Source organism: Microplitis demolitor, chromosome 3, assembly GCF_026212275.2.
Source record: "Microplitis demolitor isolate Queensland-Clemson2020A chromosome 3, iyMicDemo2.1a, whole genome shotgun sequence".
NCBI lineage: Eukaryota > Metazoa > Arthropoda > Insecta > Hymenoptera > Braconidae > Microplitis > Microplitis demolitor.
Genome location: NC_068547.1, coordinates 804,927 through 829,031, shown reverse-complemented (window position 1 = coordinate 829,031; position 24,105 = coordinate 804,927). Strand labels below are relative to the sequence as shown.

The 24,105-nt window shown below is 32.8% G+C and overlaps 2 protein-coding genes across 7 annotated transcripts; both read right to left on the bottom strand.

The window, feature by feature from the left end:
* Positions 1-41: 41 nt before the first annotated feature.
* LOC103576179 (uncharacterized) lies at positions 42-12,952 on the bottom strand. Of its 5 annotated transcripts, none has more exons than XM_008556279.2 (6): positions 12,671-12,748; positions 12,301-12,573; positions 2,181-2,499; positions 1,942-2,094; positions 1,674-1,818; positions 42-1,236 (listed from the first exon to the last, which is right to left on the bottom strand). In XM_008556279.2, exons 3-6 carry the CDS (start codon positions 2,357-2,359, stop codon positions 604-606), a joined length of 1,110 nt encoding a protein of 369 aa, XP_008554501.1. In that variant the 5' UTR covers positions 2,360-2,499; positions 12,301-12,573; positions 12,671-12,748; the 3' UTR covers positions 42-603. The 5 variants fall into 5 exon arrangements, with proteins under 5 accessions (XP_008554501.1, XP_008554502.1, XP_008554500.1 ...); XM_008556280.2 differs by having other exon boundaries at positions 12,301-12,568; XM_008556278.3 differs by lacking the exons at positions 12,301-12,573; positions 12,671-12,748 and adding exons at positions 7,750-8,110; positions 8,168-8,296.
* A 543-nt stretch (positions 12,953-13,495) lies between these two features.
* LOC103576178 (uncharacterized) lies at positions 13,496-23,882 on the bottom strand. 2 transcript variants are annotated; one of them, XM_008556274.2, is made up of 8 exons: positions 23,693-23,882; positions 23,246-23,388; positions 20,666-20,848; positions 17,612-20,587; positions 17,351-17,532; positions 16,949-17,267; positions 16,642-16,856; positions 13,496-16,076 (listed from the first exon to the last, which is right to left on the bottom strand). In XM_008556274.2, the coding sequence occupies exons 2-7, from the start codon at positions 23,295-23,297 to the stop codon at positions 16,654-16,656; spliced, it is 3,915 nt and encodes a 1,304-aa protein (XP_008554496.1). In that variant the 5' UTR covers positions 23,298-23,388; positions 23,693-23,882; the 3' UTR covers positions 13,496-16,076; positions 16,642-16,653. The 2 variants fall into 2 exon arrangements, with proteins under 2 accessions (XP_008554496.1, XP_008554495.1); XM_008556273.2 differs by having other exon boundaries at positions 13,496-16,856.
* Positions 23,883-24,105: the final 223 nt, after the last annotated feature.

Here is a 24,105-nt window from a genome sequence, read left to right as displayed (position 1 = left end):
ATATGTATATATATATATGTATATTTATATATTTAAAATTACTTTGTTCTTATCTATTTATTTACATGAATTTGTACAGTCAGACTCAATAAAAGTCTTGATAATATTTAATTATTACATCTATGTACTTTTAATTCGGCAATACTATTTTTTAAAATCTCTCATTCTTTTAAAATCCACTGGGTTTTATTTATTTTATTTTTTCTTTTTTATTATTTTCTCGTATTTTTAATTTTATTTACATCAAAAGTATAAATAAATTTTCTTTAATATTTTTAACGCTGACTAGCGCAGATTGCAGACGCCGATAGTAATTGACAATAACTAATTATGTAATAACAATTTTCGATAACGAAAAAGTAATAAAAAAAATTATACAATTTGGTTTGTTTACAAAAGTTTATCTACAGTTACAATTGTTTATTTTTTTTTCTTTTATCTCAGTCAATAATTTATGTGTGACTTAAAAATAAATATTTAAAAAATAATTTGTAGAAAAAAAATGTTATTTCATAAATGAAAATAAAATAATTTAATAGAAATGCATCTTAAATTATTAATATTTAATTGTAATAATAATTAAAATAATAATAATAATTGGTATCATAACTCTGTGGTAATTTCATCCTGCGGTCTGAACCCGAGAATCGTGAAGTCGTCAATGAGGTAGTCCCTTCCAGGTGCCCAGTCATTCAATATCGTGTAATTAGTTGCTTCAATCGTGGTTTGAAACTCCCACTGGGGATTGAGATCACGATTGAGACCATTGCACTCTGTTTCAGCACAAGAGACACTGCTGTCACCCGGCACAGCCGTTAAATTACCAGGTAAATATGTATGATTAAATGCCGATATCCCGAGCTCCTGCAGGTGCGTCGACGATGAGGTCCGTCGCTTTTGGTTAGCAAAGACCAGAGGCGTCGTCTGACCAACGGTAGAACCGGACGGACTCAATTTGTCATTATAAACAATACAACTGTTTTGACCTAAACTAGAACCTATTGGACTGTCTTTGATATATCCGAGACTGGAGCTCGCGGGACTTATACTAGACTTATCGCTAGCTTGGAAGGTCGCTAGCGGCGCATTTGCCTGGAATGTCGTGAGATTCGTCGGTGTTGATCTTAGTTCATACGCCTGCGACGATGCCTGAGTTATCGCTATCTGCTGGGGCGACGTTGGTGTCAGCTGACTCACTGGCCCCGGTTGCTGGAGAAACGTCACCAGCTGAGCCACCTACAATAACACCAACCGATTATTCATCAGTATTTTTGTTCTTTTGTTCCATTATTCTATTCTATTCATTTTTTTTTTCTACTCTAGGATCGAGTTTAAAAATTAAAGACGGAAAATTTTAGATCATAGAGTACAATAGGGATTTAATAATAACAGATAGGTTTAAGTGAGCTAAGCGTGATGTAATATTAATGGAAAACGCCCTATGAATAGTATAAAGTCATCGGGGTGTCGTGTTGAAACACTCACCAAACTGTCTGATCGACTGGCGTGCGAACAAGCGAACAAAGAAAATACGTGAGAGAGAAAGATAAAGACTGTTAGTAAAAATTTTAATTGTGATTATTATTATCATTATTGTTAATATTATATAGTATATAACAGTGATGTGTAATATTAATAATTGTCTCGTAACCAGCAATAACCTGGTCGTTTACCTCTGGTGAAGTGTGCTTCTTGTAACGTCTCAGCAAACGTTCAGCCCAAGCCAGCAGCCGCTGCCAATCGTCTGGTGGCAAATATATATCCTCGTCTTTTCTATTTACGAGAACTAGGATCCTCGCGAGGTCACGTAAGACGGGTCTAAAAAAAATTGCATGTCATATTTATTGTTGTTGTTAATGATAACGAGGATTTAACGAGTCGACATAAAAAGAAAAAAAGTTAATGATAATGATTATAATAAATAAAAAAAATTGATTATACCTGTAAGCTTGTACACCAACAGCACCATCGCCATTACTACCAGAGTAATACAATTCTCTTACTTGTCTCCTCGTGTCGTTGAGCATCGCAAGAAAAGTGTTGGCTTCTCCTCTCAATGTGGCGAGATGCTTGAGAAATTCTCGCCTCTCGGCACTGAAAAAACATTTAAATAAATAAAAATATCATTCATCACTCGTTAACATGAAATTGTAATTTTTATTTTATATTAATGAAAATACCTGTCCTCGTATTGCCGTATTAGTTTGGCGGCCTTCTTCTTGCGACGATGAAGAACAATTGCACCGCATAGAATAATAAATATACATATCGTCGCCCCGGATATTATGCCGACGAGGATGGCGACTTGGCTGCCTGTTAGTCCGAACATGTAACCAGTCTCACGGCATATTCGTCCCATGTATTCAGCCCGCGTTGATCGGTCAGCAATGTGACCTGGTGGACATGTCTCCACACAGTTTCCGCGGTGCAAAAGTCCTGCACACCTTGCGCAAAAATTTTCTCGACACCGTAGACAGCCTTCCTCGGACTCGACACATTCTGGAACAAGCAATTTCATTTTTATTAATAAATAAATAAACAATTATTTGAAATTATGTAGATATTGATGGAAAAAAAAATGACCTAGTAAATATTCATTATCCTAGAAAATGTTTTAATTCTTTGGAATAATTTATAAAAAAGTATTAAAAATAAAATATTTTATTTTTCATAAATGAAATACTGATTGATCAACGGTATCAAACCGGGAAACCCATTGAAAGATAGCGAGCGGACCTCCAGTGGACTTTTTAATGAGGAAAAAAACTTGCCGAGCGGCTTTAAAATATTATTTATCGTATTCTACATAAAAAATGTTACAGATTTTATCGAGATCTCATTCTCAATAGAGCTAAATAAATATATGTTGTGTTATCATAATTATTGTGTTTAAAAATTCTCACGGCTGTTTCTTGGAACAATTACATGGCAACTACTCAAAATAAATAAATATTTTTAGTTGCACACACAAGCGTATTGATAGATTTAAAAAGCGTGAAAGTTTGGCAATAAAAATAAAGCCATGTAAATTTAAATTAGCCGTAAGTGCATCGTGGATGTATTAGTTGAGGTATTAAAGTACGTAAAAATTAAAACGTACAAGTAAAGGGTCCAATGACCGGTACGAACAAACTCAGGGGAGCTCTAGCGCGACCGGGGATTATAAAGTTGCGTGTTCGCTCGAGCCTAGCAAAGTTCATGCTGGCGCGTGCACACCACTATAAACGCCATAAAATACATATATATATATATAAATAAATAAATACACTTGTATATAATTTTTTACATTACGTTTTAAATAAATTGGAAGCTACAAGATCCCTTTCATGTATTTTATACTTTTCCATTAAAACTTAATCCCCTGATGACAGTGTCCTTTAATGTAATCATAATCTCAATTAAATTAACATTTGAAAAGTGATAAAATCATAAACTTTAATTAGATAAAAAATTTTTATTTTTTTTACTGGACTTAGGAGTTTTTATTTGTATAAAATTTTTAGTGAAAGTACAGAGATTTGATCTATCTTACAAGTGTTGCATTACGCGCATACTAAAAGTTTGATTTTTTGAATTTAAATGAAAATGTTAAATTTAAAAGTAAAGTTAAGACAAAGTTTAAGTCTTATAACAAAGAGTATATAGGACAGGAGTAATGACTGAAGGTATAGTTTCTCTGTTAAAGTTCTTCGGCGCGAGTACTCTCTTACATTTTCATTTAGTCTTTACTTATATCCTTCTGCTCACTTCACAACCAGTACAAAGTATAATGTAATATGCTGTAAGTTAAGTAAAGGAACCATTCTGTCTCTTGTCTTTACCCAAGTACTGTGTCCAAGGAATGCGGCTGCCGGTTTCTCGATTATGTGGGTCTCTCGTAAAACACTCAGACGTTTCCACTCTCCGGGTTGAGAACACCCGGCGTTTTTTTTGTTCAACAATTTTGTTTTTCATCACCAAAACTTAATTGTCACCGTACCCCAGATTCGTCCATCAGAAACTCCACTAATCCATCAATCCATCGTTTAATTATATAAATATCTACCCATGATATCAATCATCATTTAACATTTAGTAATAACTGGGTCACTGCGTGATTTGCTGATTGAATTATTTAAAAATTCATTTGATAATACAATTTATATGAGTAATTGATGAATCCCGTTCGATCGCGTGGTAATTGAAAGAGACATTGAGAAAGTCAAGGCTAAACAAGTTGTGTCCGTAAAGTTGTCATCGTATATATATATGGTATCCCGATTAAATTTACCTCTAGCCAGTAAACCCGTTAAAGTAAATTAAACCTTAATCTTTACTTTTAAAGACACCATACGTTTATTGCTCTAGTAGACGTGATTATCGTCACCAGACTTGCTGCAATTATTCTTGATACTAAATACTCTAGAAAGCTTGTTAACATAAATCTTTAAAATATATGTCATTTAAATGTATGTACACACACTGCCGGACAACAAACGGGATTTTCCATGTCGTTAAATAGTTCAAGAAAACAGATAATTGTTGTATTTATATTTATATACATACATATATATGTAGTACAATCATTAAAGTTTCAAGTTAATAGAAGCAATGCGACATATATATAAAACCACTTAACTTAACATTTTTGAGTAAATTACTTTTGCATTTCCTGGCTATTGTTAGAATAGGACATAGATACCATTGAAGATGACAATAGGACCAGTTTTAAACACCTTCAAAATTTAAATACAATAATTTAAAAGATATAATGACAAATAATTTTTAAAATGTGTACAAAGATACTTTTAACCCACTGTGACACTAGAAATTTTATTTTATACTTTTTCATTTATTATCATTTAAATATTCAAAAACGGAGCAGTGGCCACAGACACGCCTGCCCCACACGATGTTGATGCAATTCCAAGCTTTAAAAAAAAATTTTTCCATGTTTTTCAAATAGGAAATCAAAAATTGCGGAAAGGTGGTTGTTAATATCAATATCAAGAGCCCAAACTTTTATGGTATTTTTTTTTCATCTCGGACAATATTTTCCATACATTTTTTGAAAAAAAAAAATAAATAAATAATAAAAATAAATTTTTTGACAGTCTAATATATATAGAGAGTAAAAAGATAAATAATGCGCTCAATTATTACGACTCATGACAGAATCGTTTAATATTATTCAATATATAATATTAATATCAAATATATAGATGTATATTCTGTGAGGTAAACAATTGAATCGAGTAGGATATAAATAATTTATAAAAAAAATAGGACAGGTGATTGTGTGCGTGATAGATTGGATGGATGTGAGTTACAGTTATGTCTGCAATGTTAAACGAGCGACGAGAGTAAGAGAGCTTTATGCTATTATTGGTTCAGGTAGGTAAGATTTAATATTATTATAAAGTGGTTTGTTATCTTTGTTGTTATGTCTGTCCGTTGGTGAGTATAAACTTACCTCCAAGACACGTATGTAACAAACAAGCTATTACTCTTGATCATCTCTATCCATCTCTTAGCTATCTCGGAATTTTAATCTTTACAGGCTAAATATTTCACCAGCTACAATGTACACGCATATATATACATATATATTGTTCTTTGTAAAATTTATACTATGAGACAAAAAAACGGAGCGTTGATTTATATCATTGACTCTCTATATAAATATATATTCATACGTTTTTATTTACTTGATAACTATTTTCATGACTTTTTTTTCTGCTGGACTCTAAAATTATAAGATAAGAAGTTAATAAACTATAATTACATAATCAAAATATCGTCAATCAGATTTACGCCAAAAGAAACGAGTTTACCTCGAGGTAACCAGTCACTTACTCTGTTTTCATGTAAATAAATATAGACATGTGTTTATATAATAATAATTAAGCAGTGATGAATACAAATCGCGTTTAAAAAATTTAAAATCCACGACCTTGCCTACTCTGAGATCGATATAAATTTAGAGGACCAAGCAACGGGATTTGTAGTATAGTATAGTAGGCATCTTTGGAGTCTGTATCAAAGATAAAGAATGAGGTAAAAATAAAAAGAAGGTACATGTGTATAAGGAAGAGAAAAGTGATAAGAAATAAAAATAAAAAAAATATAAACGAGCAAAGTAAAGGAAGTTTTAAACTAAAACGGGTCGTCGAAAAATTAACGAGCAGAATTGGTAGGCGGAGCGTATGGCAGGCAGATGCTCAAGCATTATTTAACAATATATATATACATACATGTATATATGTATTTACGAACAGGACAAGACTCCCGCATCGTCTCTCAAAAGTGAATAAAATGCAAAATGCATTACTATTCATCCTTGTTGTTTAAATCCTTTGTCTTTTAAAACACACATTGAGCTTTAGATTTAGATTTTTTTCACCTTATGTTCTTTTGACTGGCATATGTCGGATTTAGTGGACAATGGGATAAAGAAATAAAATTCGAGCAAAGGAGGTCAATAAAATAGAGTATCATTACATGACTTGCGAAATATTATACTAGGGTTCTTAAATAATTAGTATTTAAGGAGATTACTCGGGTGTGGTCTGGCTTTTATATCAGCCAGCTAAACTCTGTTTCAGTTTTAGTTTCATTATAATTTTAATTGCTAAATAAAACCCGATTACTTGTGTGTTCGTATTGTGTTGAGTATAAAGGAGTGTATTGTGTGTTGGTTTTAAATTAAACAAAAGTTATTCAGTAACTTTTAGCTCGAGTGTGAATACATTTAGTATGTACGTCTGAATTTAACAAAACAGTTCAACGACTTGGGTAAAAACATTATTTGCAAGGTCTCAGACAAAAGTAAATACAATTTATTGTTATCAATTTTAAAAATACAGTTCATACCCCGAAAAAAAATTTGCAGTATTCTAAAAAAAAAACAGATCCGGAAATTTCGGGTTGAATTAAATTTTTTCGATTATAAAATAAAATTTCCAATAGCATAATTTCTTGCAAGAAGAAAATATATATTGATATTTAAAAAAGTTATTTTTTCTGTCAGTGTATTGAATTATTAGACGTATAGTTTATTTTTATTAGACGTAAGTCTTATTTTTCAATCTTACGCACTTGATGATATCACATATAACATCATAAGAGTATATATAATTGAATATCATCATTACCACCTTGACGAGGTCCTATTACATCACTCTTTTATTATTATTTATTATTACATATATATTGTGCGTGTGTTTGGCCTTTGTTCTTAATTTCCCATTAAACTATTAAGTATTAACTATTAACTAAATACTTATTTATGAATGAAACTCAAGGTAGAAAAATTATTTTTCATTAAATTAAATATATGTAGACAGAAAAAATTTTCTTGGGCAGGTAAAATTTTTTACAAGAAATTCTCTTTTTTATGAATAGTTGGCCATAAATATAATACTGTGACAATTAATATTTAATAATAATAATAAATAATAACTTTCTAAGTTCACTTTCACAGTCTTAAGACGCAATCAGCATTCTTGTGATGCACTTTAGCTTCACGATGACTTTCCAAAAGAAATAAATATATACAACTAGTTGTATGATCTCGTTATTATTCGTGAAAGGAATGTAAAAGTATAAATCACATTGATATTTTAATAAACATAAACCGACGAAAAATGTAAAAACGACTGGCTCGTGGAGTCAAAAACTAAAATTAAAGCATAAATTATCATAAAAAATGTTACTTTTCATAAATATGAATATGATAAATAAATGGTATACTAATGTAATTTAAATGACCTATTGAAGTAGTAGCAGCAGCAGCAGCGGCATGTTTCTGAGAATGTCAGATAGTGGATACGAGAGTTGGGTCATTGCAATAATAATCTTAGTAGTGTAGATAGTTTGTTGGTTTGTTATGCACAGTACGATACGATATGCTTCTTTCCCTCTACTCTCCATTACTCTGTTATTTTATTTTATGCTCCGTACAGCATACATACTCCACTATATATACCTACAACAGCTTTCCAATAACCTGCGCACCGTTAGAAACAGAGAAACAACCTCGTACACTATTAACTACCTCTACCTTTACTTGCTAACACCTCGTTTTATATATGTATATATGTTGATTTGTGTCTATACATTTACACGAGCTCTAAAATCAAAAGGTACAACTGAGTAACCACAGAACAACAGCTGAGTTATTTGGTACCTCAAGTTAGTCTTCAATTCCCTATTTACTCCGACTTTAACAACCAAATAAATGCTAACATTTTTAAAAATATACTTCCTCACATCAGACAGACGAGTACATCCCGACTAAAGCCGTTATCTAACTTTACAGATTGTCTATTGTTGATTACTACCGATGAGTAAGAGTACGTGCTCTTGTATCATGAAAAAAAAAAAAAAAAAAATAAAAGTCATTTTTTTTAAGAGCTCAACATTTTTTTATTACTCCGCTGGTACGTGATTTGGCTTGCATGTAATTATTTTAACGAGACATTTAAATAAAATAACTTTTAAATAATAAATATCAATTAAGATTTATTATACGTTTTGTTATTGTGTTGAGAAAATTTATATATTAGCTAAAGTTACAGTTAACGGTATTAACCACGACCTTGGTTTTCATTTCAACCACACCTTTCAAGTCTCACTGACGTTTTCAAATAAATAATTGTTTTAAATAAAATATTATTACAGAGAAAAAAATTTTACAATCAGTGTCGTTTCTTACCACTACAAATTTTATATTTTTTAAAATTTTACCGTAAAAATTTAAAGATTACATTCAAAATCGTTTTGGTAATCGAAGAAATCTCACTGACCTGAAATATGATCTGCTTTTTTGGAGTAGTGTAAATAAATCACGATTTTTTTCTGTCAAGAAAATTATTTTTCGAGAAAAAATAGTTTTTACGAAATTTTTCACTGTATTATTATTATTTACAATGACATTAGTACTTGGATATGTTATACCTGTAAGTTTTTCTGTAATTATACTTCTGTAAATCGGCAGTATGTAATCTTATAACTATGCAACTGTATTTTTTCATTTAACTTTTAGTAATTTGGCTGATGACGTGATCGACCTCGAGAAGTTTAAAATTTATTTAAGAGTAACATCTGTCAAATTAAGTTCATAAACATTGGGAACCAATCAACCACTACATCTCACTACAAGTATTATTATTTTTATGCAATAAAAAAAATTGAAAACTAATTATTAATAGCAATAATAATATTTGAATTTAAATGCATCCGGTAATGTGACCACTGATGACGTATTCCGGGATTACAATCGACAATTCTCATGTTATATATATAGATATTATATATTATAGTATATATAAAATTAAGTATGATAGCAAGTGAATTGAAATAGATGAGTTATTACATTTCCAAGGGAGGATGTGACCGAGTATATTCACGCCGGGAATTGGATCATCAAACGGATAATGCACCCACACATTGTTACAAGCTTTATTATGCGTTAAAAAAAAAAATAATAAACTACAGGGCTACCTGATGCTTCCGAGCCTCCACTGACTTTGTATTAATACATGTATGTGATAGTTAAGACAATGAAGATGAAGGCGAAGTGAAAATAGAAGAAGAAAATCTCAAGTGTGATTAATAATTAATAACTGTTATTAATAGGAAAACTTTTAATTGGTTAACTCTATTGCTCTGTGAACAAGTAACGAAATGTAACGATGATGATTATGTGGAGCACTTATATCACTATGTATATATACTATATATACTATGGGTACTTCACATTCCATGTTAGTGATGTAATGAAACGAATTACGATTTAATATAAAGAGGGAGAGAGATGTTACGCTGTGATAATTACTATGTGTTTTGTATTATTGCAAAAGTCCTAGTTTTAATATCATTTTATATTTTATTTCTTTTTTTTTTTTTTTAAATTAATTATTATAACTGAATAGCGAGTTAACAGTTAATTTATTTTTCCAATTGCTTTTGTTTTTATCTTTAATTTACTCTAAAAGAAAAAAATGTAATTTCTTATTTAAGCTAAATATATAACCGATTAATATCAGCGTTGATTAAACTATTGCACAATAAATTTCTTAATTATTTTAAAAATCTCGCAATCCGTCAGCATTCATATTTTTTTTTTTCAAGTCGTTTGGTTTAAAGACCTTCAATTAATTCAAAGTATTTTATTGTTAAATTTATTATAAAACAAATTATTATTTTAAGATAAATAATGAATAATAATTTATATATATTTATTAAATAAAAATGTATAGATATGGTGTTGTTTGTACGGGCCGTTTGTTGTCTTCTCACGGGAGAGCAAAGAAGAAGTCGATAATAAAAAATGAAAGATTGTTTTGTGTGAGTGTAAGCGAGGTCAGGGGAGTTCAGTCGACAGTGCCAGGATAATCTGGGTCGTTGTCGTGGTTGTCGTCGTCGTCGTCCAAGTTTTCAGCGAGCGAAACACAAGATAAACCCATTGGGTCAACACACACCATCAAACGACGTAGAGAGAGGAACCCGGTGCTCTCCTTCTCAGAATAAACGGTACAGCGATTATAAAACATACCTAATACAAGATATAGGTGACTACCTCTACCTCTACCTCTAGATCAACATCTACGACAAAAAATCTAACAAACTAGACTTTAAAAAAAAGTTAAATATTTGTTTTTTTATTTTTTATCATCACCCACGAGTTCATGGTTGTCGCCCGTGCCTACAATAAACCCGATTGATATCGCCCACTCATTACTCGCCGATAAACAAACAAATAAAATAAAAAGTTTTTTACTGCTGATCGAAACCCCATGCTCAGCCAGAGATAACAGTCTCTGTGCTAAGAGTAAGAGGCGAATGCTGATGGGATTCCACGTCCAAGCAACTTTAAGTCGTGATCATGACCGCTAACTCAACCAGATTCAGATAGCACACTGATGCTGATGCTGATGGAGATATTCACGTGTACAAAGGACCGGAGCTTAGTTTTACCTAGTCGAATTTTTTTTCTTCATATTTTTTTCCATGGATTAGGTATCGAATACTTTGCGACAAAGACAAGAATTTTAAGCGAGAGTTTTTTCTCGTCCCCCACACTACGGGTCACTATTTGACCTGGCATGGACTATCTCATTGTACATGGACACAATGGCAACCTTGACAGCTAGAAAAGTTTCACTGATGTAGTGTAGTTGTGTTGTGTTGTCAAGGCGAAGACTAGATGAGATCTACACTGAAATAACAGAAATAATATATATTTTTCTTATTTATTCTCCCATTAAACCTTGAGTGATGCAACACGTACGTGATGCAGACATCGGAGCCTCTTGATGAGGGACATGCACACCAATCGGCTGCGGTCAATGTTCGATTGAGGAGATACCTATTATATTATATATAATACCTTGGTATCCCTCTTCACACGTTTAGTTACGTGAATCATCATCATCCACTTTGTCCATTCAGCCCATAAAAATAATAATCCAATAAAATATTTTCTCTATACCAAGAAAAGTAAAACCTTCTTTTCTTTTCCTTTCTTTCTACAATTCCAGCTTGGTTGGAAAGTATGAAAATTTATTTCATCTTGACAATTGACAAGCATCTAAGTTTATTAGATTCGAGAGACCGGAGCAAGATAATTTAGCGACACTTAGACAACCGTAAAAATATTTAATAGCACAGTAGGCGTATATTAATCTATCATTTAATTAAATTATTTGAAACTGTAACTGATGAGAGTAAACAAAGAGATCAAGTCTTGAGTGTTATCTCCTTTCACTTGGATTTAAAACTCATTTTATTTTCATTTAAAATATATTTAGCAAATATAGCTGATGCAATTGTTGTTCATGCCGTGAGGATGAAAGAAAGATTTAATATCAAATTAATATAAATGTCCTAGAAAGGCATTTGCGCGCACAGATCAAGATTAACTTGTACCATATATAGGTATAAAAATATTATTTTAAAGATCGTCCTACATTATTTAATTTAATTGCAATTATAAATTATAATAATTAACTTGATCTTTGATCTTGAGTTATGAATTGTGAATATGAATTGCCAAGTGTTGAAGCATCATGAATATACTTCCGTTGGAAACTTTTTATTGTATATTAAGCCCGATGTTTCCGAGTCGTAATATAATAAGAAAAAAAAAAACATTAAAGTAAAGTATTCTATTATAATAATGATAATGAAACCCGGAAAAAGGATGCAAGTGGAAGGAAGTGTGCCAAGTAATGTCGCTTCACATAATTCACTTAGAATTTAACACGTTTAAAATTAAACCTTATGACTTATTTTCCTACACTCACTTTGCGGCCTTACCGAGATAACTAGGAAGTAATTAAATTGGTAAAGATGCCAGAACAAAATTCATTATTGCTGAGTTTTATTTAAACTCGCTCCAAGTTTTGTGTTAAAGCGGATCCGAGTTGAGGACAACCACCAGAGCCAATTATAATTTCTCTGAATGCATATTACTGCGGTAATTTCCTTTGGCGAATTATCACAAAGAGAAACACGAGGCGTCAGCGAATAAAACTGACACTTGGTAATTAATCTTTTCAGGCATTAAACCGACACCTCCTAGGACCTATACTAGTAATAAACACATTCAGCTTAATGTCTTTTTTTATTTAAATTATTGTTATTGATTCGGATGAATAAAGTGACAGTTTTAAAATAAAAAAGTTACCTTTGAGTGTATCGTTAGTCCCAACAACGTAATCCACAAGGTAGGGTAAAAGAGCAGCACCAAATCTCACCACCGTGGTTAAATTACCCATTTTTTCGTCCACATTATTGTCTAGTTTTTTAAATTTATCTTAATAAATAGCGCGACTGGCGAACGCGTATTTAAATTTTAACGCTGGCACATGTTGATTGTTTGATAAGAGGATAAGTGTGTGACTCTTGTGTGTGTTGTCTTGAGTCACACGAGAATTGTTTTTTAAATTAATACGGCACAACCTTACACCTCGACGATCTAAAGAATACTGGAAAAATGTCGGCGTGTTTTTTAAAAAGAAGGGGAAGACGCTGTGCCGTGAGTTCTATTGGCGCGAATTCAAACTAATCAGTGGACTCAATTTTCCCGCGTCATATTTAAACTTCAAATACTACGTGACAGCTGTCATAGACAATTAATTATTCTTAATTAGATAATTATTAGATAATTTAGTTATTTTAGAGCGTGATAATTTTTAATTACTGACAATTTGACAATTTAAATATTTAAAAAAAAAAGTCACCCAGTTCCCATTATCAGTAAAATTTCTCTTGACATATTTAAGGAATTTCTTTTGTTCTTAAGGATATTCTCAGATGATTCTCCCGCCCACTTTTAAAAAATTATTTTAGCAAATTTGAACTACGTTTACTTTTTTTAATTTACAGTTGTCATTTAAAATTTTAAAAAAGTGGGGGAAACTGTCAGAATTTTTTAGGGGCTGAAAATTTTGAGAATAAAAAAATTACACTTTTTTTTTTTATATCGTAATTTATTAGTCATTATATTTTATATTACACAAATATGTATATTTAATGGTACTTGTATCAGTATCCAATGACAATCCTTGGGAAATAAAGGATGTACATATAATTAGACGGCAAAAAATGATATTATTTATTTTTATTTAGTTAATTGTTTTTTTTTAATCAATAACAAGAGTCTAATAAAACCAGGTCACAAAATCCGTAGATCTACTGAAGTATGAAAAGAATTGGATAAAAGAATGAGTAATTGAATTGAATATAAAAGTCGAATAATTACAAGACGTTGTTTCAATCATTACAAATCGTAGGAAGTAAAAATATCTATCGATTTTTTTTTTAAAAAACAATATACACTTTTGTATTAAACTTTTAAATTATTAATCTAGTGAAAAGACAGCTACCGATCACTTGGTCTATCAAACTTGTCCTACAACTTGACATTTTTTATGTTACAATTTATATTTATACTCAATAATTATAATAATTATTTTTATTATCATTACCTGGTTCCTAATTTAAAGTTTTTACAAATTTTAATAGGCTCTGCGATAACTAGATTCACATGAGTTATCATCAATTTTTTCCACTTTCATAAAGTGCTTTGGATTAAATCTCTGTTACTAATTCAATTACTCATTTTTTTAATTATTTTTTTTGTTTTATTTGTATTTTTTGCCAGCACACATAACACACCCACACACACACACACACACACACTCTCACACAAAAAATTTTATTTGTTAATCAAGAGCTCGAAAACTGTGCGTACAAAAAGCACTCAATAAATTTTGTTCAATTTTATTTTAAAATTATCTATACAGACTAGGGTCGGACAAAAATTCATAAACTGTTCCCACAAAATAATATTTTTTTTTACATGCAATTCATATATTTCATTATTTATTTTTTATTATCATGATTTTATATAAATTTCATTTATATATATATTTTTTTTTAATTTAACTGCTCGCTGTACGCAAAGTCACCCATTTTATTTTTTTATTTTTTTTTTAAACCATTTAATCATCGTATCACAATTAATATTACACCTCAATTAATTTTCATTGAAATTAATTATCACTATAATAATTAATTAAATCTTTTGATAGACAATTGTAGAATATAAGCGTCATCTTCAAGGTGTAGTCTCATTTAAATTTAAGCGTTACATTTTTTTATTTTAAATCCAGACTGTTATCAATGTTATCCTAAAAATATAATTATGCTTTCTCATTACTATTAATTAGTTATTTAATAAATCATAATTATTTTTAACTTCTCTTGCGAAATTAGTATTTCAAGTTATCGCTAAATTGGCTCATCACTCACACAATTTTACTTAATTTTTTTTTTCTTCAATAAACTCACACTATATAAACTACATTATTTACAAATGATCTCATCTTTTGCTTTCTGATAATTAATATTCGTTGCTAAACGCTATTTTAATAATATTTAAAATTAAATTCATTATTTTATGAGCTCGAAAAATTTATCTTTCACTAAGTCTACATATCGATACATACATACATACATTATATATTCATGTATAGTTACTATATATTTTTATGCCTACATGGTAAATGCTATTTACATTATGGTCTATGTATATGATTACTTTTATACAAATTTTCCATGGAACAAAGAAATAAAAATATTCAAATAAATTTTTAGTCGCTCTAGCCAGCGCAAGTACATAAAATAACGCGGTTAATTTTAATTGGTAATTTTAATGTCACTCAGACATTAATTTATACTTCATCTTTAGTTATTAATAATACCAACAGCAACAATGATATTAATTATTAAATCTTTCTTTATCGTGGTAATTAACTTCGGAAGCGATTAATTTATTTTTATTTCAATAATTATTATCATTAATAATAATTATAAATCATTAATAATTAATACGATAAATATTATCTCTAGATAAAAATTTATCAGTCGAAACAAAAGATTTTTATCGCTTTATTTATTAAATAAAAAAAAAAAATATGAAAAGAAAAAAGTGTTAATGACAGTATTGTAAATTTGTACAACAAATCGAGTATATAAAGCTTTGAAAATGACTTGTGATAAGATATAAAAAAGGAAATAAAGTAATCACTCCCTGATTTAATAAGTAAATATAGTATGAATAAAAATAATTATAATTATTAGTGACGTATAGAAATAATAATTACCCACGTGTTATATTTAATTATACAAATATATAATTAAAAAAAAAATCTACTTAATCAATTGATCGATTAATAAAAAAATAAGTCAATGTTTACTGTGTAATTGATAATAGACAATACGGTGATTCTTTAAAATAAATCAATTAATTGAGAACGTTAATTAAGTCTCTTCATCCTAGGCTTGTCTGTTGAACTTTGTTACATCAATATTTACAATGAAGCCGGACAAACTCATACGTTATTGACTGTAAAATAAAGTCACATCAATATTGTTGTTATTTTTACCATAATTGTTATTATTTATATTATTTTGTATTGTTTCTTCGTGAAGAATTATACGAGTAAGTCGATTGTTGGGGACGTTAACAAACAAACGTCTGATTCGCCGTGTCTGAGAAGGCTGATGGCTTCTATACAAAAGCTGCACTAAAATAAAAAGGACGATATTCGTATTAAAATTTTGTTTGTTTTATTTGTTATTAGCTTTTAATTTAATTTTTTTTTATTGTTTTGTTTTAAGTATTAAATCGAAAAAGGCCACGGTTCAAGGCCACGGGCCAAGAAAGTCAATTAAATCCAGTCAACGAAGAGCCCATTCACATTATCATCAATTCTTCGTAACAAATGTCTTGCTCGAGTGCTCGAACACCGCGATTTAATAGTGCACTCATCTAGGAGACTTCGTGGTCTCGTTAAACCGTTTTTTTACCATATTAACACACTTATTATTATTACAATTACAATTATTATTATGATTATTATTATTATTATAACTACTATTATATTTAGTTATGGTACACATGATTTTACATCAATTAAATCATCCATTAATCCCCAGATACTAATAACGTCACGGTGATAGACCTCGACATCAGTTTATTTATCAAATTGTGACGCTACCGATTTATTTTGATGCTTATTAATATTAATATTATCATAATTACTATTATTATTATTATTATTCTTATTATTATTATTATTTTGAATTCACCAATTTATTATTTCACGTTACTCGGTGTAGGTTGCACTTGGGTATATACTGAGTATTGTCGAGATGCCAACCCTTTGTTATGGCGCAAGGATAATGAGTGACAGCCTTACACCCGCGTTTCACACAACCAATATTAGCTCCAGTCATTCCGCAGGCATTGCAAATTGATTTTGTCGCGTCCCAGACGGCTTCCTGGAGACCAGTAACTCTCCCACCTGATGAAGTAAAGCCACAATTAATATTTCTACTTCATAAGGGACCTTCTGTATTCAACATTCAAATATTAAGAGAACAAAAAATCACTCACCGGCCAAATAAACTCCGGCGGCCCAGACTGCACACTGCTCGTGAAGCCAGACTTCCCACCGCTGCTCGTCTCCAGGGATCATTGTCATCCCCGCAAACATTGCCGCGGTATTTGCTTCAATGGAATTTCTCTTCTTCTTGCCCATCTTGGCGGAAAATATGTCCGCCAGACCAGCGTACCTCAGACTGCGTTTATTTTTACCCCCTCTCTTTTGTTCTGTCGTTATTTCCTGCTCATCTGCTGAGAGGATGCCTTCCTCCAGTCGCTCCTTTCCGATTAGATATGGACCGAAGAGATCACTGAGCACCCCACCAGGTACCTTAATCAATATAAAATTACGTTAATGTGTTGTTAACATTATAAAATATTCGTATTATTTGTTATAAATTTAAGGACTAGTACCGTATAAGTTCCAGGAGCTATATGAGGCCCGGCTAAATTAGGATGCGGCCGAGAAGGATCTCCAGGGACAATGTAGTGAGGTCCTTGTTTGCAAAACACACATACCCACGTTGAATCGGTGGTGTGAGCATCGTATCGTGATGATAAAGTTGAACTAAAGAGACCAGCTTTGCTTACTTTTCCTGGAATAAAAATAATTATTATTCGTCACGTATAAAAAAAAAATAAAGATCAAATTTAAACAAATAGTCTTATATATACCACGATAATCAAGATCATTCTGATGACTCAGTCTCTTACTCCGTCCGACGTTTCCATTGCCAACACTTTTTCGCTTTTCTTTACTTTTCTCCTCCTCTTCCTCCCTGGGCGCATTGACGACCTGGACACTCAGAGGACTGTCTCTCGGGCCCTCAACGTGAACGACAGGACCTCTAGACCTGATCGAACTGGCATTGGAGCCCGAATCGTAGGCTATTTCTCTCAGCCCATCAGGTTTCTTTTTCTTCCCTACCTCTTGCTTCTTCTTCGAACCTTTTGACTGTTTCCTCCTCTTGGCGTCTCTCCCTACAATATCTTCAGCACTAGGTCCAAATATGTTTTCCGGTGGTACTCTAGAAGCTTTTCGTTTTTTCGCCCGCGCTCGTCCTTTCTTTCCCTTCTTCGCCGGGGGTTTAGTTCCCACTGTGGACGTTACGTCCGTAGGATTTGTAGAATTCAGTGCATCTGTTGTTTCTGATTTAATATCATCAGCAGTCTCTTGTTTCAATGGATCCGCCACAGCATTGGGGTCCATCGTCGTCGTACTTGACGTCGTCGTCGTCGTTGTTGTTGTTGTTGTCGTGGAACCTTCTACTTTAGAGTCATCTTTTTTTACATCCGTATCAGTTTCTACAATACCCGCAAACATTTTCTCCAACTCAGACTCAACCTCGTTGAATGGGTTCGCATTATTAACACCTTTTGGACTCGTTATTTTCGACAATTCAGATGCATCATCGCTGGATTTTCTCCTAACCCGCTGATTATTCGTCGGCATCGGATTATTTGTCGAGGAAGATCCCTCGCTACTACTCCGCCTCCTAACAGGCTCATTTTCTTCAACCTTATCCTGATTAGCTGTCGTCATTGGATTTGTTGTTTCCTCATTCGTTTTAGCCTGCTCTAATCTCTCCTCTAATCTAATTTCATCTTTTTGCTGAGGGATTACTGATACTGGAGGAGGAGTTGCTTCCTCCGGTTCTTCACGGACCGTTTCACATATCCTGGGTTCTCGAGGTTCCGTTGGCTCAAGTTCCATATCTTCGACTTCCATTTTCGAATCTTTACTCAGCCTGACGGGTTTCTCGAGCTTACGCTTCCGTCGTTGTTTCATATTGTCATTGGAATCGTCATTACTGAATTCCGGTGAGACGACATCGTCTTCTCTCGTGGGTGATTTAGATTTAGGTCTTTCCGGTGACATACTTTTTACACTGCAAATGTCTTTAGTGTCTTCCACTGGAGTAACAATAACTGACCCAATATTTTCACTGCAACCGAGTTTTTTATTTCCACCCTCGAGTTTTTCCAGCAACGAATCGACCCCTTTCTTACCGCGTTTGGGAAGATTTTTCGGGGATCTCACATTCATTTCATCAACTTTACGATCACGTTCGGACGAAGGTTCACGTCTTGGACTGTCCGTCACGTCTTTGTCTAACCTAGAAGTCAGATTGACAATTACAGGCAATACATTTCGTGGTCCCTGTGCAATAACACTCAACGAATCTTTAACTTTTACTGGCTCAGTATCTTTTTTATCTGGCAGTACTCTTTCAATAGTGACGCTTGGTGGTAAATTTATCATTTTTTGAGTAAAATTATCAATTCCCCCAGTTAATTCTTTCATTTTATCATGAAGATTTGCCACGCCTTTTAGATTACTTTCAAAATTCTTAACTGTTATCTTTGGGGTCGTCAGCAATTGCTGCTGGTCCTTTGTTGATAACGATAACGTTATGGGATCACCAAGAGAGTTTGGGGTTGGTACCGAGGAGCTTATTCCACTGTCCGAAGAGGTCTCGCCGTTGAGTGGAATTGGCGGGGATATAATGCTACCATTTCGGCTGCCTTTGTCTACACTACGTGCAGTCAGACTTATGGGTATGTCCTGAGTCATTCGTGAGTAATTCTCGGCCATCTCGGAGGTCGCCGAGAGGTCAAGCGTGCTCTGCGACCCGGGTGAGCTGCGATACTGATTTTGATTTTGTCGATTGTCTACAAGCATTTGGAGACTGAATAAAGGATTGCCTGGTGCGTTTGAGGAGGTTACGTTCTTTGAAGGCACTGTCGGTGTGTGCCACGTAGGAGGTGCTTGAGTGTGCGCCAGCTGAGGTGTCAGCTGAGACGACAAGTGAGATGATCTTGCCATTGACGGGTGGGTGTAAAATCCAGCAGGATTAAGTGTCGCGCCTGACAAAGCTGTAGGGTGAATATTTAGTCCAGAGCCTTGAGTCATTGTCAGATGATTCCAGACAGCTTGTGGCGGTGGTGTGCCAACCGGCGGCCTACTGTGTCCTGGGTACTGTCCAGACATCGCGGAATCTTCCCAAAAGTTTTGTGATAACAGGTTTAGATTTCTTTTAAAATTATCAACAGAGCGCTCGTGTTTCAGAGCAAAGGAATCAACATCCGATTTCTTGGTAGGCCAAAAAACTCCAGTCAATTCTTTTGAGTAATTTGTCGGTGAATGCAAGTCACACTTTTGTTTTTTTATTTTACTGCTAGGTAATACAAAATTTAATTCTTCTTTGGAATGATATTTTTTAATAGCAGGTGCCAGCGATTCTTTAGCTTCACACTTTGATACTGAGTAGTCTTTCAAGTCTTTGCGGCTTGACAATTTTATTTTGCAGTCTTCAAGGCAAAGATCACTCACAGCAGAACCTACTGACAAGTCAATCGGTTGTTTCTGTTCTATTTTTTTAACCGAACTTGACACCTCACAGTCTTGATAACTTTTCGGTGGCGTCAAGTCAACAATAGGTTTTGCAAAATCAATTGCCGTACGGGCTGAATCAACACAACTGTTTGCTGAACACCACGTGTCCAGTTCTTTAGGCAGATTTATATTATTTGAATTAAAATCCCACGGATAAGCACTTTTACATGCTAGAAGTGGATTTGCTTGATACTCCCATTGAGTGTGAGTCGATGGAAGCGCCCACTGAGGAGCGTATTCCAATAATGGTAGCCCTAAAATAATAACACATTATCAATAATTATTTCCATTAATAAATAATTAATATAACTAATAATAATAATTATAATTACCATGATATGGGGCTATATTAAGATCGCAACAACTCAAATCATTCTGAGACACGCAGTGAGTGTTTGAATTAATTAAATTTACAAAATTACGTGTCCCCTGATTATTATTACCGTGGCTCAATTGACAATCAATCTTTACACTGTCAATATCACTCTTTGCAACCTCAACGCGAGTTGCTGGTCCTGAAAACAAAACAAACAATAATCTTTATTATTATTATTAACAATGTTACATATGTCATTACTATTTTAAATTCGTGCTATGAAGTAATTTACTGATGTAGACAATACAGCTGTTGTTTTAAAAGTGTACAATTACATAATATCAAGATCAGCAAAACAATTTTTAAAGTAACCAGACTATGCCAACAATTACCACCCCAGTATGTTTATTCATATGCTACTTTGTTTGAGAAAAATGTACCAGAGAGTTTAAAAATCAAAATCAGTACTCGATAAACAATAAACTGATGACATTTAAATATTTATTTAATGCCCTATCGGCAGCTACAAAGCTCCCAATCAATTGATAATAATCACTGATAAAATAAACAATAGAGCATGTTCGAAGACATTAGTCTTTAAGAGCAAAAAGGTGCGGCGCAAGCGAAAACACGACGTAACTTAAAAACCCATGTCCAGAGTCATTCGACCAAAACACTGATCTCGACAAAGTCTACTCCAATCCCCGAAAAATTAAATCCAGTATCAGCACAAACTCAAAAACGACTGCGACAGCAGACCAATTGCCGAAAAATTACCAACTGTTATTTACTCCAGTATTTGTCGGGGTGAAATATTTATTTTCCTTGGTGGTGATTTAGTTTTGGTAAAAAAAAAACTCCAAAAATAACACGGCTATCCGAGACGACGTGATCAAGACGCGTGCCGGCGTAAGTTGCGGCTGAGTAAAAGCATAAACCAGAGACAGAAACAGAAACAGCAGTAGCAGCACTACTCGTGTACCCTCTAGTGTAGGTAATTATTCCTCGAAAAAGGTAAACGACGCACCATAATAATCGTCACACCACAAACTACTCACAGCTAGAAAAAAAAATAATTATAAATCCGGCATGGGAATAAAATATCATCAGCAACAGCGAGCAAGGAACTTAGCACAAGAAAAGTTATTTATCAGCCACTTGTTTTGCCAGCCACTTCTCACAAACTTACAATACCAACCAGATAACTCGAAATCCATCATAAAAATAAGTATTTAACTCACTGAAACAGTAAATCCACCACTAAATCCAGACCAATTGGTTCCTTTATTAAAACTCTGTTTAGCGCTAGACCAAAAACGTGTAACTCTCGCGCGGATCTTCTCCCTCCTAAGTACGATATCAACGTGGGTTAATATATGTAGGTATAATACATTATAATATGAGGAGAAAAAAAAAAAAAAAAGAAGGCAAGTGTTGTAAATTTGTCGGATGGAAAAACGTGTAATACGTAGTTGTCGTCACGTTGATACCAATAACGTGTGTGTACGCACCTTTGCCGCGAAGCCCGCGACCGGGCGCCTTGATAATTTATGATTTTTCTTGACCAAAGAAAAATCTCGTCGGGGCATCAAGCAAATGCAGGACTCAACAATGGTGGCTGCTAGCCAGCCTTTGGGCAAGCCCGATGCTGACACCTCGTGGTGGCGGCGCAGAGTAGTCGCCGTGGATCACGCCTTCTCTCTTTCTCTCTTGCACACGTCTCTTTTATTATATTTTTTTCGTACTTTATTCTTTTATTTTTCAACTTGGACTTTTTTTTTTATTTCTATTGTACCTATAGGTATACGTATGCACACGCACCTATATGCTGCTTTTTTTTTTTAAACTGACACTATTAGAAGGACATCTGGAAGATTGTCATCTGATTCCAAAATTTCCCGCGGGTTTATAAAATACAAGGAAAAATAAACAGTATCTGGATACGAAAGCCCAGCTGGATATTTTCTAGCATTGCCGTCAGTAAAAGTCTAGGAAAAAAACAAAAAAAAAAAAAAAAAAAAAAAAAAAAAAGTAAAATCTATAAATTATCTTTTCTTCGGTAGCGAGTTCAAAAGACAAAGACAAGTTTACAAAAAGACGTTAAGAATAATTACAAGTGGGCTTGATTAATTTAACTCGCTCGGTGAATATAATTATGATAAAATATGCTTACAGGTCAATCAACACGTGGACATCCACGTTATCATTCTGTCGGATTGGTGAAATTTTTAAAACAATGGTTTTAATACGCGTTGCATCGCATGAAAGGGAAGTGACGTCGTGTCATTACTTTTTATTTTTTTTTTTCTATCAATGAATAATTTTAAATAAAATCTTCTTCTTCAAGGATTACTACTACAAGTATATACCATGTACATAAAATATCATCCGTCAATCGGAAGTGGATTAGTACTTGACTGGGAAATAGCTTTTCCTGTTCTCGAATTATTTACCTCGACGAATGCTCGCTCAATAACAACAAAAGTTTCGTTGCTATGAATAATCTATCGTTTTTTTTGACATTTGTTAATTTACCAGTTGATAACAACATAATATATATATATGTAAGTATTCAAAAAGTACTCAAATTACTCACCGTATTCTGTTGCCCATCCCGATGACGTATTCATTGTTTCTTTACCGCGCATTTTCGAAACGTTCTAATGCGTTGTCGATCATCATTACCTTGAACCCCATCATCCTCAGGACAATAATAATCACCCTTCAACTCAAAGTACTCTGTATCAAGCACCAATAACTTATTATCAGTGTTAAATATTTATATAAACAAAATAAATGTCAAATATAATAAAATTTAAAGTGCGCAGCAAAGGCAAAAATTCTAGAAATTTCCATCAGCTTCCTAGTAACTGCCGAGCCCTTTAAATCATAACTTAAATCTCTGTCATAATTTTGAATATAAATTATAATTTAATTCAAATAAATATATATGCGATATATCTTAATCAGTACAATAGATATACATATATTAGTGTATATATGTGTATATATATTTACATATTTATTTATTTAGATGACGTACCTTTAACCCAATCTCCGATGAGTGAATAAAAAAGTTTCAAATAAATTGACAGCACTCAGAAAAACTAGATCTAGTTAAATAAAATATTTTTGTTTATATTATTATCTCTCGAAGTAAACACACGTTGTTGTGACGTAATTCCACGAGGTAACCGTCATCGTTATTTACTAGAATCAACTGTCGTTTTTTTTTCTTTGTGCATTTCTTGCTAGCACACATAGCACCAGCTTCCGCACACTATTTTCAAACCGGCTGCACGTACACGCAGTGACGTCACTTTGACGTTTGAATTTGAACCGCGAGATGGCGCCAAAAGAACCTACCGCGATTCGCGATAACAAATGTTGTAATTTTTAAATTCTACATGACGTAAGATGATGACGGTAATTTTTTTTTTGTATCCTGGAGTATTT

Coding starts and splice junctions, on each gene's coding strand:
- LOC103576179 (XM_008556276.2), bottom strand. CDS start 12,761: ATGGGTAATTTAACCACGGTGGTGAGATTTGGTGCTGCTCTTTTACCC. Junction 2,500..12,670: donor GACTAACGATACACTCAAAG/GTAACTTTTTTA, acceptor TGCTTGTTCCAG/AATGTGTCGAGTCCGAGGAA. Junction 1,237..1,673: donor AGAAGCACACTTCACCAGAG/GTAAACGACCAG, acceptor GTGTTATTGTAG/GTGGCTCAGCTGGTGACGTT.
- LOC103576178 (XM_008556273.2), bottom strand. CDS start 23,297: ATGCGCGGTAAAGAAACAATGAATACGTCATCGGGATGGGCAACAGAA. Junction 20,588..20,665: donor TAATATAGCCCCATATCATG/GTAATTATAATT, acceptor TTATTATTTTAG/GGCTACCATTATTGGAATAC. Junction 16,857..16,948: donor CGCCGGAGTTTATTTGGCCG/GTGAGTGATTTT, acceptor TTACTTCATCAG/GTGGGAGAGTTACTGGTCTC.